Source organism: Triticum dicoccoides, chromosome 5B (assembly GCF_002162155.2).
Source record: "Triticum dicoccoides isolate Atlit2015 ecotype Zavitan chromosome 5B, WEW_v2.0, whole genome shotgun sequence".
Taxonomy (NCBI): Eukaryota; Viridiplantae; Streptophyta; class Magnoliopsida; order Poales; family Poaceae; genus Triticum; species Triticum dicoccoides.
This window is the reverse complement of record NC_041389.1, coordinates 531,905,272-531,923,391: the sequence shown is the minus strand read 5'-3', so window position 1 is coordinate 531,923,391 and position 18,120 is coordinate 531,905,272. Positions and strand designations below refer to the sequence as shown.

The 18,120-nt window shown below is 46.4% G+C and overlaps 1 protein-coding gene across 1 annotated transcript; it reads right to left on the bottom strand.

Annotated features, from left to right (window-relative positions):
• Positions 1 to 15,701: 15,701 nt before the first annotated feature.
• On the bottom strand, positions 15,702 to 16,563 carry LOC119306019 (thaumatin-like protein 1b). The gene has a single exon (XM_037582376.1). The coding sequence runs from the start codon at positions 16,561 to 16,563 to the stop codon at positions 15,715 to 15,717; it is 849 nt and encodes a 282-aa protein (XP_037438273.1). The 3' UTR covers positions 15,702 to 15,714.
• Positions 16,564 to 18,120: the final 1,557 nt, after the last annotated feature.

Sequence of the window (18,120 nt, the reverse complement as noted above, 5' to 3'; positions counted from 1 at the left end):
CCATCGTGGTTGAGTTTAGTGCACAATATTATTACATGTGTGAACAACAGAGGTTCGATATTATATTCCTACTCATTTTTGTGTTGGTTAATGAGTGTGCCTCAAAATAGCAGGCAACCATGGGATAGAATAATTTCAATTCATAATTTTTGTGTCAGCCAAACATTAAAGTTGAATTGAAATCTAAATCCAACCAAATGAAATCTAGATAGATATTTCATTTCTACCTAATGAAATGAAATAAAGGGAGCCAAATGGACGTGCAGTTTCTACACCTGGGCTCAAAAGCTCCTGGTGTGAACAGCAAAATAAATAAAACAGAAAAACATTTCAAAAAATTCTGATTTTTTTGTGCCATACTTTAAGCAATGTTTGTTGTGCATGCAAAATTTCATCACGAGCTGATATAACACCCCAAAAATTTTATTTGATTTTTATTAAAATCTTTATTTGATTTAAAGGAGGTCATTTGAATTTTTTTAGAGGGACTCTCCTTCTCAAAATCTTTTATGACAAATTTTTTTTGAAAGGGCCTTCTCAACCTTGATCTTTAGTCTTAAGGATTTTTTCAAAATTGTGTTGGCTCAACACAAATAATATTGGAGGGTTTTGCAATTATTTCTATTAAAAAGAAATCCTGTGGATTTTTGGTTTTTATTCTTTTTACCTTTTAAAGATTTCTCTTTTGCCTTGTCCCATGTTGAAATTTTCTGCCAAAACCCCTCCCTCCACTTTGGGTCAAGTCAAATATACAATCCCAGCAAGTTCAACCGATTTTTTATTTTTATTCTATTTATTTTATCCTCAAAACAATTTTTGTCATTTATTTTGGACCTAGGTGATTTACAAAGGAACCACCAGATCCCTTTTGAGTTTTGGTCCCAAACAAACTCCCCTGGCTAGTCCTTAATACCCTCAACCTAGATCCATCAAGATCCACTTGTCCACAATTCAAAATTTTCAAATTTTGCTTGCTGCAAGTTTGGACCAGATTTGCCATTTTTGGTGAAATACATTATTTTTCTTCTCCAAAAATTCTGAGATAAATCAGGCAGCCCCCAGGTGCATTGAGAGGTCACCTCACCAAAGATCAACTCCAGAAAGCTTTTCCACATGCCAAAAACATTTCATCAAACACCTGGCATGCACTGTTACTGGCAATATTCAGAAAAGTTCAGAGTTTCAGTGTTTCAGTTTTAGTCGACAGTGTCGTTTCTGTCAGAAACCGTTGACAATCTCACTAGTAGCCACCTTGGATCGTTGCTCACTGCTCCTTCTTCTTATCTAGTGCACCGCATGATCGTGTGGAAGGGCGCAGGTGTCGGTGGCGACGTGGCACCTCATTGTCGGCATCTTCTGCGGTGGCAGAGCCACCCGTGGTGGCCAGCAGGGACCAGCACCAACTTTCGGCGCCGTCTAGCACCGCCCAAGCCACCCGAAGCCTTCGCGTGGCTATCCGCTTGCCTGTGCACGCTGTAGCACCGTCGCCGTGGCAAGAGAGGCGCAGAGCGCGCTCTCTGCTACCGACGAGCCCCGTGAGGCCGTTCCGTCGAGAGCGTGGAGTAGCGCCCAAGTTTTGCCAAGCTTAGCCCCGGGATGGAACCAGTGAGCCTACCAGCAGCTGCCCCGATCCCTAAACCTCCTGTTCAACCACTGCCTCGCCATAATCACCGCCGGAGTAATCCCGATCGCGGCAACCGCCTCGGACCAGCTATAAAAGGGGGCCTCGAGCTCGATCTCGACCAGGCATCACCCCTCCACCTCACCAGAGCCATGCCTAGCTACTAGGGAGACCTCGGGGAGGCCTTCTTCCCCGACTCCGGCCGCCCTGATCCGCTTCGGGCTCCGGCAAGATCGATCCGGTGAGAGCAACCCCGCCTCCTATACCTTGTCAGCCACCTCCTAGTGCACCCACACTTCTAACCCAAGCTTCAATTTGAAGGTTGCAGCCCTCCTCGACGAGACCCATCACCACCCGAACCGCCGTCCGCCGGAGTAGAGGCCGCCGTCGACGTGGTGCTCGCCGATGACCGACTCCACCACCCACAGGTGCGGAAGAACTCAGTGAACCCGTAGGTACCCTCCTTTCCCCCTACCTCTCCGTGGATCGCCGCCGGCGACCACCGCGGTCCTCGGGCGCCAGTGGCTCTGTTTTCAAATTCAAACCTGACGGGTGGGACCCCATTTTCTAAACCATTTTCGAAAATGCCTTCGGGCAAAGTACGTGTTTTCCTTGGGTTGGCGTGTTTACAACCGAAACGTTTTCTGTTTTTCTAATCTAGCCCCTGGAAAGTTTCTGTTTCATTACAGATGAGTCCCTGGACTAAAACCTTAATAACTTTTAAACAAAAGATGATTTTGAATTAATTCTTTTTCTGTCATCTTTATTTTTCTGTCTAGTTTTTTATCATATTTATTTGAAAAATATTTGGAACACTTTTTGTGCACACACGGTATTTACGTTAGTATGCGATTTCTTTATACCGTAGATACCGGAGGAGGTGACGGAACCGCAAACTTCGCCGAGCTAGACTCCGACTACTCCGAACCAGGCAAGCATGTTTGAACCTTTGATATGATGAGTGTTTTGCATGTTTGCATTGATTAGTTACTTCATGGCATGTTTATATAAGCATCAGTAAGTGTTATATTGCATGCAAAGCAACTACAAGTGAGCTTCGAAACTCGATGTGTTATTTGATGGGAGATAACATGATCATGTGGTGACATGAAAGGTGGTAAGATGGTATTGTTGAAGCATGCCAGTCTTATGCCAAACTGTTTGACTCCAGTGTTAACGTGGATCAAGTCACGTTACCGTCCGCCCCCTTTTTGTGTGCTACCACATGTTTTCTGCAAGGAATATGGTTAATAGGTTGCAAACCTCTTTCCTCGTACACACCAAATAGAGGGGCCGTGATGAGGGTTCCATGGCCTTGGATTAAAGCCAGTCATCCTGTCAGGGGGCATGGGTGTTTCCGGTTGGGACCGAGAGGGCGGCACCCCTTAGAGCGCGCGATATAAATTTGATCCCATGCTACTCGAGGTTGTGGCCTCCCCGTCTCAAAGTTTTTCTTGAACGTTGCCTAGGGTGATTCATGGCATCGGGATGTGGAATGGGTGTGTACTGGTTAGGTGAGTTTCCTCTGAAATACCGTAAACGGAACTAGTCTGTTGTGACTACTGGAATCCGTTGGTTGTGGTTAAATAGTACAAACTCTGCAGAGTCAAAAAAAATCATTCGAGTAACCGTACATATGATCAAGGACTGTGATCAACTTATCTATGTCAGTCTCAGTGTCAGTTTCAGTGACAATCTCCGGTGAACAAACATGAGTGGTAAATCCGGCTGAACGGTATTCCTGTGGATAGACTAACCCGCTTATTATTACTGGGTATTTTCTTGGAATGACTTAATTTCATGAACAACTTGAGTTCGGATGATGAAGTATAAGTCCTTTATGTGACATCACGCAGACGTCCGACTGTGGCATTCTTGTGGTTTATTTTCTTTGTTATAAGCCCTTTATATGACCTCGCGCAAACGTCCGAATGTGGCATTCTGGTTGTTTATCTTTTTGTTATAAGCCCTTTATGTGATGTCGCTCAGACATCCGACTGTGGCATCCATGTTATTTACTTTCATTATAAGCCCTTTCTGAGATGTCGCGTAGACGTCTGACTATGGCACGCACTGTCATTTACATTCCAATATAAGCCCTTTATGTGGTGTCGCTCAGACACCCGACTGCGGCATGTTAATTTATTTTTACCTTTCGAGGCGTTGCTTGAGACACCCGATTGGTTTTCAGTTATTTTATTGGAATTTCGGGAGGACTACCGCTTGACTTCCTTTTAATTAACCTGCCATGCGAATTTATTATTTGAGTGTGCATTACTAATCTGCTCATGTGCATCATGTTTGCATTTGTTATATCTTATGTCCAAACTGTCTTGCGAGTACATTCAAAGTACTCACCTGGCTTGTTGATTTGGCCAGATATCGACGAAGGTGATCTTATGGATGAAGAGTACGATAGCGAATCTGACGCCTAGAGGAGTCCCAGTCAGTCTTGTGCGATCCTGGAATTGGTCACTTGTATCATATACGCTTCAGCTACCCAAATAAATTCATCGAGCCTCACTCCAGCGCTCGATGAGCTGTAAGATTTAGGAGTCATGTCATCCACGTCACTATGACATATCCACCACCACTTTTATTATGAGTCAGTAGTATGCCACCATACTCCGTGTGCCATATCCGCCTTTATGTATATTATCGGCATGCTTGTAATAAATTGTTGAGCAGCCTCAGCTCAACCTTGTATAATATTTAGTACTACTGGATGTCTGTATCAAGGATTTGTCTACTGGTAAGGAACAGTTTCCTATACTGGTCCGATAAAAGGGTCGGTTTCTCAATAAATGTTTTATTGGAAAACCGGTCGTCACAAACTTGGTATCAGAGCCAGGCTGACTGTAGGAAGCCACTAGGTGCGATCGCTAATCGGTTATTAGCGTAATAAGTGCTATTTTAATATTTTGCAAATGTAGTCATTTTCTGACAGTCAGCATAAATTTTTGATCTGACTATTCAGAATTTTTGCCTACTTTTGTAGATGGCTGGCAACAACTGTGAGTCACAGGTGTTCGCCAATGTACCAGAGGGGTTTGTCAAGCTTCTCGTCTCCATCGTCAAAGTCACGATCGGGCCATCGACTCATCTGAAGTTCACACTCTACCAGCTCAAGATCAGCGACAGTCTGTCCATGCACCAGGCTGCGGTGCAATTCTAGGGAGGACGGGTTGAGTCACGCCACTTCCAGATTGTGGGAAGGGCCATGCCTATGGAGAGGCATGCTATGTAGATGGCTGCCCGTGAGGCGATAGCTCGTCTCCGGGATGTTCTTCCTTCAATGAAGACTCGTCGCTACCGCTACCTCCCATGCCACGTGCCATACACATGTCACTATGCGTTCGCTTGCGCTAGGGGGGAGAGAGATGAGGCTATTGAGATGTTGGTTGAATATCTCAAGGCTCTTGAGGTAGCTTTTGATAACCTCGTGGACGACCTTGTGGCTGCTCGTATGGACTCTGTGCAGAGCTGTTCCGCCAACAGGAGGGAGCTCCTCCATACAGCACCACCATTGACATACGTCTCGTCCGCATCATCCTATACACCTGCCATCTTCGCCACTGCTCGCCGCCTGCCTACTCCTAAAGAATTTAACCAAGTCATCGCTCCTACTCCAGTCAGAGTTGCACCACCTACCACACTAGCACCAGCTCCACAACTCAGTGCTTCACACCTGGAGCCTATTAGTGAGGAGGAGGCTGAGTCTCCAGGACCACTGGGTCTTACCCTTGGCAGGCCAAGGGAAGTCCTTACCATCTCCGACTGAGTGCGCCTAGCAGTCGTGCAATGTGTTAGTTTGTATGATATGTTTATATGTATATAGGTTGTGAGAAGTAGTTTGTGTGCGCGTCATGTAGGAACTGGGAGAAGTGCACTAGCCTAAATAACATGTCAGGAATGTGTACGCACATCTTGAGTGATGTATTGTATAATTATTGCTTGCTTGTAAGATATGTACTAAGCGGTCCTTCTCCGTGCGCAATCAAGTATTTTCTTGAAAAATGTAGGAGTTCTTAAATTTCCGCCTTTGCAAAATTATTTATCTTTGCCACTCAGTTTTTCTCATGATTTTACAAAAATACCCCAGAGTGTAAAATGCCTCGTCCTTGGACTCGTTCCATGCCAAGTCCGCCGGAAGAAAACTATGGTACCCAGACTAGCAACAATTTCACACAAGGGCAGTCAAGTCAGCAAGGCAGTGAAGTAGCATTTTCTCAAATGTGCCGCCTTTATGAGCAAAGCCAGCAACAACATCAAGAAACGATGAACCATGTTATAAATATGGGAAATCACCATGGACCATATCAGCAGCAATCCAAATTGTCTGAACTACAAAAGACGCGTCCCCCAATGTTCTCTCACACTGATAGACCTCTTGAGGCTGATGATTGGCTTCGAGACATTGAGAGGAAATTAATTATTGCACAATGTTCGGACCATAAGAAGGTACTATATGCACCTCACTATCTCACTGGAGCAGCTGCATCATGGTGGGAAAATTTCCTACACATGCACCCCAATGAAAATGACATCACTTGGGAAGAATTTAAAGAAGGTTTTCGTGGGGCACACATTCCCAGAAGCATTATGAAGATCAAGAAAAGGGAGTTTGATGACCTCAAGCAGAGAAGCATGACAGTGACTGAGTATAACAGTCAGTTTACTCAATTATCTCGTTACGCCAACGAAGAGCATATGACTGAAAACAAAAAGATGGAAAAATTCCTGGACGGTCTCGCACCAGCACTTAAATGCCAGCTAGTCGTACACACCTTCCCGGATTTCAAAACACTTGTGGACAAAGCTATTACATTGGAAAATGAGCGCTGCAGCTTGGAGGAATTTCGCAAGCGCAAAACGGACCCGACTACTCTTGCTCGCAACAACCGGAAGAAGACTGATTTTCAGAAGGGTGGGGAACACAAACCCATGACCAATGTTTCACGCCCAAACAAAAATTTCCATGCGAGGGACAAGGATTTTCTTATCGCCCATGTGTTACTTGCTACGCTTGTGGAGAAGAAGGACACTATGCCAAGCAGTGTCCAAAGCCAAGAAACTCGGCCCCCAAGCCAAACAACGGTGGCAATAATTCAACGCCCAAGCGAAACAACTTCAACCCCAATAACAATCACAAGAAGGGTCACCTGAACCATGTGACCAAGGAGGAAGCATATAATGCCCCGAATATCGTACACGGTACGTTCCCTGTCAACACAATACCTGCCATGGTTTTGTTTGATTCTAGAGCTTCTCACTCGTTCATTTCAAAGGAATTTGCTTTGCAACATGTTTTTTCGATGCTTCCCTTGGAAAAATCCATGATCATCATGTCCCCCAGGATTAAGCAAGTCACTCAAAGTTACTGCCAAGGTGTGGTTATTGAGTTTGAAGGATTAAAGTTTCAGGCAAACCTCATTGTATTGGAAAATAAGGGACTGGATGTTATCCTAGGAATGGACTGGTTAACCACCAACAAGGGATTTATTGACTGTTTAAATCGGACTGTAATTCTTACCCATCATCACGGGAAGACAATAAAAATTGCAGCTCAAGAAAGACAGATGTCACGGCGACCAAGGTTGAACAAGGTGGACGTTTCAGAGTTAAGCAAAGTTCCAGTGGTATGTGAGTTCCCTGACGTATTCCCTGAAGAACTACCAGGCATGCCACCAGACCGGGAAATAGAATTCATCATTGAGCTAGCACCCGGAACCACCCCCATTTGTAAGAAACCCTATAGAATGGCACCCTCTGAATTGGTAGAATTAAAGAAGCAAATAAAAGAATTATTGGACAAAGGATTTACTCGAGCCAGCTCCTCACCTTGGGGTTCACCAGTATTATTTGCCAAGAAGAAGGATGGGACACTGAGATTATGTATCGACTATCGAGCACTCAACATGGTTACCATCAAAAACAAATATCCGATGCCTCGGATAAATGATTTATTTGACCAGCTCGCGGAAGCTAAGGTTTCTTAAAAATTGATTTAAGGTCGGGGTATCATCAATTAAAAGTACGAACAGAAGATATCCCCAAGATAGCATTCACCTCCAGATATGGATTGTATGAGTTTATAGTAATGCCGTTTGGACTGACGAACGCCCCCGCATATTTTGTCAACCTCATGAACAAAGTGTTTATGAAATTTATGGACAAATTTGTTGTGGTGTTCATTGATGATATTCTGGTATACTCCAAGACACCAGAAGAGCATGTTGAACATCTCAGAATTGTACTGGGAGAATTAAGGAAACATCCACTATACGCCAAATTCAGCAAATGTGAATTTTGGTTAAGATAGGTTGGTTTTCTAGGCCACGTATTGACCCAAGAAGGTGTTGCCGTAGACCCAGAAAAGGTCAAGGCCGTACTTGGTTGGAAACCACCCGCCAGCGTGACAGATGTACGAAGTTTCTTGGGAATGGCAGGATATTACCGAAGGTTTATTGAAGGGTTCTCCACCATAGCAAAACCAATGACCCAGTTACTCAAGAAGGATAAGAAATTTGTGTGGACTGAAGCTTGCGAGAAAAGCTTCCAAGAACTCAAAAGGAAATCAACAACAGCACCAGTATTGGTTGTGCCAGATATACACAAAAGTTTCAAAGCGTATTCTGACGCATCCCGAAAGGGCCTCGGGTGTGTATTAATGCAAGAAGGCAAAGTAGTCACATATGCTTCTAGGCAACTACGGAAGCATGAAGAAAATTATCCTACTCATGACTTAGAATTGGCAACAGTCATTTATGCACTCAAAGAATGGAGGCACTTTCTGCTCGGAAATCGTTGTGAAATATATACGGACCATAAAAGCCTCAAATATATTTTCACACAGCCAGAGCTCAATTTACGACAAAGGCGCTGGTTGGAATTAGTGAAAGATTATGATGTTGGCATTCACTACCATCCGGGAAAGGCGAATGTAGTGGCAGATGCTCTTAGTCGGAACCCAGTTCAGGCAACGATGATCTACCAAACTTGAGACCTGGATTCCAGCAGGAGTTCGCCAAACTCAACTTGGTGATGGTCATGGAGGGCAATATATCGAATTTGGAAATACAACCTACCCTAATGGAACAGATTAAGGAGGCTCAGCATGGACACCCCAGCATCGAAGGCATAAAAAGAAAAGTGAGTTTGGGCAAGGCCACAGAATTCGTCATAGACGATAAGGGAATATTATGGTACGGAGACAACCTTTGTGTACCAAATATAGAAGACCTCAAACAGCAAATTCTAGCCGAAGGCCACACCGCTCCATATTCAATCCATCCTGGAGGGACCAAAATGTACAAGGACATTCAGGAAAAAATTTGGTGGCACGGTATGAAAAGGGATATAGCCACATTCATTGCATGTTGTGATTCATGTCAGCGCATAAAAGCCGAGCACCAAAAACCAGCAGGGCTATTACAGCCAAACAAGATACCTGGGTGGAAATGGGATGAAATTGGAATGGATTTTATTGTCGGACTACCTCGGTCACGATACGGAAATGATGCCATATGGGTCATCACAGATAGATTGACTAAGGTAGCACATTTCATCCCAGCAAAGACAACCCACACCACTCAGAAGCTTGCCAAGCTTTATCTCTCCCGTATAGTTTGTCTGCATGGAATTCCAAAGATGATAATATCTGACAGAGGCACTCAGTTCATCTCTAGATTTTGGGATCAATTATGGCAAGCTCTGGGAACTCAACTGGCATTCAGTACAACATACCACCCCCAGACTGATGGGAAAACTAAACACACGAACCAAATTCTAGAGGACATGCTGAGAGCATGTGTTCTCCCCTATGGAACCAGTTGGGAGGAAAGCTTGCCATATGCCGAGTTCGCCTATAACAACAGTTACCAAGCCAGCCTACAAATGGCACCTTTTCAAGCCTTGTACGGGCGGAGATGTCGTACCCCATTAAATTGGTCAGAAACAGGAGACAGTCGTATCTTCGGCCCAGACATGCTCAAGTAAGCTGAGGAGAAAGTTAGGCTAATCAGGGACCGACTCAAGACAGCTCACAGCCGACAGAAGAGTTATTACGATCGAAAACATCGGGGAGTCAGTTTTGAACCTGGTGAATATGTGTACCTACAAGTATCTCCTATGAGGGGCCTGCAACGGTTCAAAGTTAAAGGAAAGCTAGCACCAAGATTTATCGAACCCTTCTACGTAGTCGCGCGAAGAGGCACAGTAGCCTACCAGCTAGACCTACCCGAAGAACTGTTAGACGTCCACGACGTGTTCCATGTCTCACAGTTGAGGAAATGTGTAAGCAACCCAGAAAAGCATCTTTCTCATGAGGACATTGGCATGCAACTAGACCTCACCTACAGGGAAGATCCAATAAAAATATTGGAGGATTCTGAAAGGAGGACCCGTCAGAAAACAATTAAGTTTTTCAAAGTTCAGTGGAGCAATCACACCGACGATGAAGCAACGTGGGAAAGAGATGATTTTCTTCGGACAGAATATCCACACCTCTTTGAGGATCAGCTGAAATCTCGGGGACGAGATTTTTCCTAAGGGGGTAGGTGCTGTAACACCCCAAAATTTTTATTTGATTTTTATTAAAATCTTTATTTGATTTAAAGGAGGTCATTTGAATTTTTTTTAGAGGGACTCTCCTTCTCAAAATCTTTTATGACAATTTTTTTTTGAAAGGACCTTCTCAACCTTGATCTTTAGTCTTAAGGATTTTTTTCAAAATTGTGTTGGCTCAACACAAATAATATTGGAGGGTTTTGCAATTATTTCTATTAAAAAGAAATCCTATGGATTTTTGGTTTTTATTCTTTTTACCTTTTAAAGATTTCTCTTTTGCCTTGTCCCATGCTGAAATTTTCTGCCAAAACCCCTCCCTCCACTTTGGGTCAAGTCAAATATACAATCCCAGCAAGTTCAATCCATTTTTGATTTTTATTCTATTTATTTTATCCTCAAAACAATTCATGTCATTTATTTTGGACCTAGGTGATTTACAAAGGAACCACCAGATCCCTTTTGAGTTTTGGTCCCAAACAAACTCCCCTGGCTAGTCCTTAGTACCCTCAACCTAGATCCATCAAGATCCACTTGTCCACAATTCAAAATTTTCAAATTTTGCTTGCTGCAAGTTTGGACCAGATTTGCCATTTTTTGGTGAAATACATTATTTTTCTTCTCCAAAAATTCTGAGATAAATCAGGCAGCCCCCAGGTGCATTGAGAGGTCACCTCACCAAAGATCAACTCCAGAAAGCTTTTCCACATGCCAAAAACATTTCACAAAACACATGGCGTGCACTATTACTGGCAATATTCAGAAAAGTTCAGAGTTTCAGTGTTTCAGTTTCAGTCAACAGTGTCGTTTCCGTCAGAAACCATCGACAATCTCACCAGTAGCCACCTTGGATCGTTGCTCACTGCTCCTTCTTATCCAGTGTGCCGCACGATCTTTTGGACGGGCGCAGGTGTCGATGGCGACGTGGCACCTCATCGCCGGCGTCTTCTGCGGTGGCAAAGCCACCCGTGGCGGCCAGCAGGGACCAGCACCACCTTTCGGTGCTGTCTAGCACCGCCCAAGCCACCCGAAGCCTCCGCGTGGCTGTTCGCTTGCCTGTGCACGCTGCAGCACCGTCGCCATGGCCAGAGAGGCGCAGAGTGCGCTCTCTGCCGCCGACGAGCCCCGTGAGGCCGTTCCGTCGAGAGCGTGGAGTAGCGCCCAAGTTTTGCCAAGCTTAGCCCCGGGATGGAACCAGTGAGCCTATCTGCAGCTGCCCCGACCCCTAAACCTCCCGTTCAACCACTGCCTCGCCGTAATCACCGCTGGAGTAATCCCGATCGCGGCAACCGCCTCGGGCTGGCTATAAAAGGGGGCCTCGAGCTCGATCTCGACCAGGCATCACCCCTCCACCTCACCAGAGCCACGCCTAGCTACTAGGGAGACCTCTGGGAGGCCTTCATCTCCGACTCCGGCCGCCCCGATCTGCTTCGGGCTCCGGCAAGATCCGCTCCGGTGAGAGCAACCCTGCCTCCCATACCTTGTCAGCCACCTCCTAGTGCACCCACACTTCTAACCCAAGCTTCAATTTGAAGGTTGCAGCCCTCCTCGACGAGACCCATCACCACCCAAACCGCCGTCCGCCGGAGTAGAGGCCGTCGTCGACGTGGTGCTCGCCGATGACCAACTCCACCACCAACAGGAGCGGAAGGACTTGGTGAACTCGTAGGTACCCTCCTTTCCCCCTACCTCGTCGTGGATCACCGCCGGCGACCACCGCGGTCCTCGGGCGCCAGTGGCTCTGTTTTGAAATTCAAACCTGACGGGTGGGACCCCCCCGTCAGCTTTCTCTTTTTTCGAACCGTTTTCTGAAAACGCCTTCGGGCAAAGTACGTGTTTTCCTTGGGTTGGCGTATTTACAACCGAAACGTTTTCTGTTTTTCTAATCTAGCCCCTGGAAACTTTCTGTTTCATTACTGACGAGTCCCTGGACTAAAACCTTAATAACTTTTAAACAAAAGATGATTTTGAATTAATTCTTTTTCTTTCATCTTTATTTTTCTATCATATTTATTTGAAAAATATTTGGAACACTTTTTGTGCACACATGGTATTTACGTTAGTATGCGATTTCTTTATACCATAGATACCGGAGGAGGTGACGGAACCACAAACTTCGCCGAGCTAGACTCCGACTACTCTGAACCAGGCAAGCATGTTTGAACCTTTGATATGATGAGTGTTTTGCATGTTTGCATTGAGTAGTTCCTTAATGGCATGTTTATATAAGCATCAGTAAGTGTTATATTGCATGCAAAGCAACTACAAGTGAGCTTCGAAACTCGATGTGTTATTTGATGGGAAATAACATGATCATGTGGTGACATGAAAGGTGGTAAGATGGTATTGTTGAAGCATGCTAGTCTTATGCCAAACCGTTTGACTCCAGTGTTAACGTGGATCAAGTCACGTTACCGTCCATCCCCTTTTTGTGTGCTACCACATGTTTTCTGCAAGGAATATGGTTTAGTAGGTTGCAAACCTCTTTCCTCGTACACACCAAATAGAGGGGCCGTGATGAGGGTTCCATGGCCCTAGATTAAAGCCAGTCATCTGGTCAGGGGGCATGGGTGTTTCCAGTTGGGACCGAGAGGGGGGCCCCCCTTAGAGCGCGTGATATAAATTTGATACCATGCTACTCGAGGTTGTGGCCTCCCCGTCTCAAAGTTTTTCTTGAACGTTGCCTAGGGTGATTCCTGGCATCGGGATGTGGAACTAGTCTGTTCTAACTACTGGAATCCGTTGGCTGTGGGTAAATAGTACAAACTCTGCAGAGTCAAAAAAATCATTCAAGTAACCGTACCTATGGTCAAGGACTGTGATCAACTTATCTATGTCAGTCTCAGTGTCAGTTTCAGTGACAATCTCCGGTGAACAAACATGAGTGGTAAATCCGGCTGAACGTTATTCCTGTGGATAGACTAACCCGCTTATTATTACTGAGTATTTTCTTGGAATGACTTAATTTCATGAACAACTTGAGTTCGGATGATGAAATATAAGCCCTTTATGTGACATCGCGCAGACGTCCGACTGTGACATTCTTGTGGTTTATTTTCTTTGTTATAAGCCCTTTATATGACCTCGCGCAAACGTCCGAATGTGGCATTCTGGTTGTTTATCTTTTTATTATAAGCCCTTTATGTGATGTCGCTCACACATCCGACGGCGGCATCCATGTTATTTACTTTCATTATAAGCCCTTTCCGAGATGTCGCGTAGACGTCCGACTGTGGCACGCACTGTCATTTACATTCCAATATAAGCCCTTTATGTGGTGTCGCTCAGACACCCCCGACTGCGGCATGTTAATTTATTTTTACCTTTCGAGGCGTCGCTTCAGACACCCGCGGTATTCAGTTATTTTATTGGAATTTCGGAAGGACTACCGCTTGACTTCCTTTTAATTAACCTGCCGTGCGAATTTATTATTTGAGTGTGCATTACTAATCTGCTCATGCGCATCATGTTTGCATTTGTTATATCTTATGTCCAAACTGTCTTGCGAGTACATTCAAAGTACTCACCTGACTTGTTGATTTGGCCAGATATGACGAAGGTGATCTTATGGATGAAGAGTACGATAGCGAATCCGACGCCCAGAGGAGTCCCAGTCAGTCTCGTGTGATCCTGGAATTGGTCACTTGTATCATATACGCTTCTGCTACCAAAATAAATTCATCGAGCCTCACTCCAGCGCTCGATGAGCTGTAAGATTTAGGAGTCGTGTCATCCACGTCACTATGACATATCCACCACCACTTTTATTATGAGTCAGTAGTATGCCACCATACTCCGTGTGCCATATCCGCATTTATGTATATTATCGGCATGCTTGTAATAATTTGTCGAGCAGCCTCAGCACAACCTTGTATAATATTTAGTACTACTGGATGTCTGTATCAAGGATTTGTCTACTGGTAAGGAAGATTTTCCTATACTGGTCCGATAAAAGGGTCGGTTTCTCAATAAATATTTTATTGGAAAACCGGTCGTGACAACTGACATTGGAGGAAGGCGTGGTAAAAAACAAAATCGATGCTATGAAAATGTTACCTTTAAACGCATTTTGAAGCTCTGATTTTGTTTCTTTGCCATGACTTTTATCAATGTGATTTCATGATGAATTTTTGCATGCACAACAAACATTTTTTAAAGTTTGCCAAAAAAACCAGCATTATTTTTTTACCGTTCAGATCAGGAGCATTTGAGCTCGGGGGTGTGGAAATGTACTTTTGTAGCCAAACTAGTTGTTAAAGTCATTCTAGCTCTACTATCTAGCTTAGACTCGGTTGGTTAGGAACTTAAGATTTCATTGTGGCACGCACCAGACAGTTGACCAAAAAGTTGGGGAAAGGTGGGTTATGCATTTATACGTCAACACTTCTCCTCAGCTCTGATACCATGTAGAACTGCACGCACCAACCAATTCAATCAAAGCCTCAAGTTGACGGGAAAAGGTGGGTTATGCATTTATACATCAACACTTCTTCTCAGCTCTGATACCATGTAGAACTGCACGCACCAATCAATTCACCCAAAAGCTCAAGTTGATGGGGAAAATGGGTTATGCATTTATATGTCAACACAAACTAATGGCACCATTAGTAATTGATGCCATCATTTTCCGGGTGTGGCACCTCTGACGGGATGTTGAGCCAAAAATAGCCCCCAACAACTACTGTTAACCCAGTATTTTTACCAAAGCATGTGTAATTGCCCCCCAACTTCCCTCACCTTTATGGAAAGATGACCTTCCCGTGTAATTTTGGCGGATTGAAACCGCATGAAGTTTCACGCTCGGACACCCTACCACTGATGGAGCCAGTCCATGCTGCCGCCGCCGCTGTCAAAATTGGTCGCTGTCGGCGAGCGCCAACCTCCGTTGCCTGCTTCCTCGTCTCCATCGCTACCACTCCGACCTTCTAGACACGTCCAAGACGACGGTAGCGTCCTCCTGCTACCTCCCTTGCGGCGCGGCGCTTCGACCATCACTCAACATCGTCGCTAGCGACGTTTTCGGTCAATCCCGACAACGCCACCAACACGATTCATCGCAGCTTACTATGGGTGTCCGAGTGCACGCACATGCACGACGAGATATGGTCGAAGGCGAGCACATGTTCGTCGGCCGTGTGCCCCTGTACCACGCGCGTGTGTATCATTGGCTCACTGGCAGGTGTGCCACGATGATCACATTATGAGATTAAGGGGCTAAAATGGATTTACGAAAAATAAGTTTATAGAAACTGAGAAATGTAGTTGTCAGACAATTTCTCCTAAATAATACGATCATCCCAAAATGAATTTGATGGAAAGTTTTTGACATGAGCTATTGGAGTTGCTCTAAGCAAATAAATCACCGTTGTATGCACTGTTGCACCAAAGTAAAAATACATATTTATACTTCCTTTTTTTAGGGTTATACTTCCTTTTTCTATTGTGTATACTTTTTCACGAAGAAAATAAACTTCGTGTGATAAAGTAATAATTACTGTATATAATGAACGAATTGGGTGTGCCATTAATCAGGTGACGGGACAGAAGGTGATGTGGTAGCTGGCGGCGCCGGCGCAGGTGAAGGTGGAGCTGGCGTCGTCGTAGGCGTAGCTGTAGGCGGCCGGGCAGGCGGCCTTGAATACCCGCGAGTAGTTCGTGGGCCCGCACTTCGCCGGCGTGCCGTAGTCGCCAGTGCAGCAGTAGCGCGCGCTACCGTAGGCGTTGCACGCGCTCTTGCACGCCACCACCTCGCCGGAGCCGGACACCACGCGCAGGTCCGACGGGCACACCGCGTTCACGTCGCCCGCGCACGCCGCGGCGTGGCAGGCACCGCCGTCCCCATTGTTGTCGGGCGCGATGGAGAGGGGCAGGTTAAAGCCGTCGACGAGGCTGACGTCGTAGAAGTCCTGGCCTCCTCCGCCCGGGGCGGCGAGGGTGATCTCAGCGAGCGTGACGGGCGGGGCGGGCCCGCGGCCGGCGCAGGCGACATCGCCGGTGCCACAGTCGGCGGTAGCGCAGGCGAGGCGGCCCGTGGAGGCGTCGACGGCGCAGCCGGTGCGCGCCCAGAAGTTGCCGGACCAGGCACCGGAGGACGGGGCGGCGAGGGCGTCAGTGGCGCCGGGGGCGAGGTAGAAGCCGGTGCGGGCGAGCCGCGGCGATGTGGCGCCGTTGAGAGCGCCCACCCACACCGGGTGCGCGCACGCGTTGTGGAAGTTGAACGACCTCGCACCCGCCGCCTCCGGCCGACCGTTGGTGGCGACGCCGAGGAGAAGGACGATGGTCAGGTGGAGAGGAAAGAGTTTGGTCAGCTGCCTGCACATGCTGTAGGTGGAAGAAGCTCCATTGCTTTTATCGCCGGCGGCGGCCATCGACATCATCAGTCGGTTGGACACAAGAAGAAGGTCGGTCACAGGAAGCAGCTAAGATAGATAGCGATGAATGGAGGAACACCTCGATCGATTTTGATGGAACCTCGATCGATTTTGATCGATCCATCCATCTATCTCGTCAAATTTATAGTAGTGCGTGCCGACCTACAAGAAGCAAAGCAGGGGCGTACATGTCATGCACGCACGAGACTGTCTATGAACCACAGGAGTAGGTAAGTAGGTAGATAGACGGGATAGGTGGTAGGGGGTGCGTGCGTGGAGGAGAAAAAGTGAATTGCATTTTTTGTGTGGAATTTATTTATTTACTTTTTTGCGAGTTGTTATTTATTTATACTTTTGGTGGCTCACGTACATACGCTTGTCGCTTGGCATGGGCTAGCTTTTTTTTTTTAGCATCAGTACAGACACAAGCGCTTATATACACGCGCATACACTCACCCCTATGAACACACACACGCACACCCTACCCCTATGAGCACCTTCGAAAGACTGAGCCGGCATATCATTTTGAGATTTACGAAGCCACCGTAGGCGCCTCGTCGTCGACGAGAACGTCTCCTCCCACTAAAAGCACATCGCCGAAAATCCTGAAATAAATCCAGGAATAATGCGAGCACCAGGATTTGAATCCTGGTGGGTTGGGGATACCACTGTCCACCTAACCATCTCAACCACAGGTTGGTTCGCTTGGCATGTGCTAGCTGCATCCATATGTTCAATGGACGCGTTTGGTAGCCTTCATTAGGCCAGCCAGGCACGCGCAGAATGAAAATAGTTGGATGCATGTGTTTACTGTTTGGCCCGCATAACACGAACCTCAAAGCACCCCTCAACCTGGCCCGCTAGGAACGGACGAATCGGCCGTTTCCAACGAGCCAGGCTCGAGCGATGCAGGGGATGGGAACGCTGCGCTGCACAGGGGAGGGAGATGGCGGGAGCGATGGCGCATCTCCGAAAAAGTAGCGGGACGAATTCGAGTCACCGCTCGCCGATTCGGCTGCCCTATATATCGAGGGTCACCGCGGAGGCAAAACTCCCGCCATCATTTCCCCCCTCTCGAGCTTTCCCTTCGGCGCGGATCCACTTCGATGACAAGGTAAGCGGCGCATCTACTCCGGCGACCGGTTGACTGCGTCGGCGGGTCGACTCCTCCTCCTCTTCGACGTGCCAGGCACCTCCTCCGCGGCCGTTTCGATGGCCTCTGTAAGTTTAATCACCACCTCCTTTCTTCTAGTTCTAGCTAGATCTGTCAATGTGCTAAGGTTAGGTCATCCGATATGCTTGACTGTGATGGTGCAATAGCTAGTTGTGATGGATTTAGAGCATGCTAGGGGTTGTTTCCATGTGGGCAAGTGTTGGTAGTTAGTGGTCATGGATAAATCGGTGGTATGCTAGTGTGCAAGTGTTGAACAAGATCATCCATGTGTCCATGATTAGTGCTCTGTTCTCCATGATTAGTGCTCTGTTATGTTGTGGTATGCTTGTGCATGTGTTACTGCTAGTTTGATCTGTCCATGATGTAATGCTAGTTCGACCTGTCCAAGA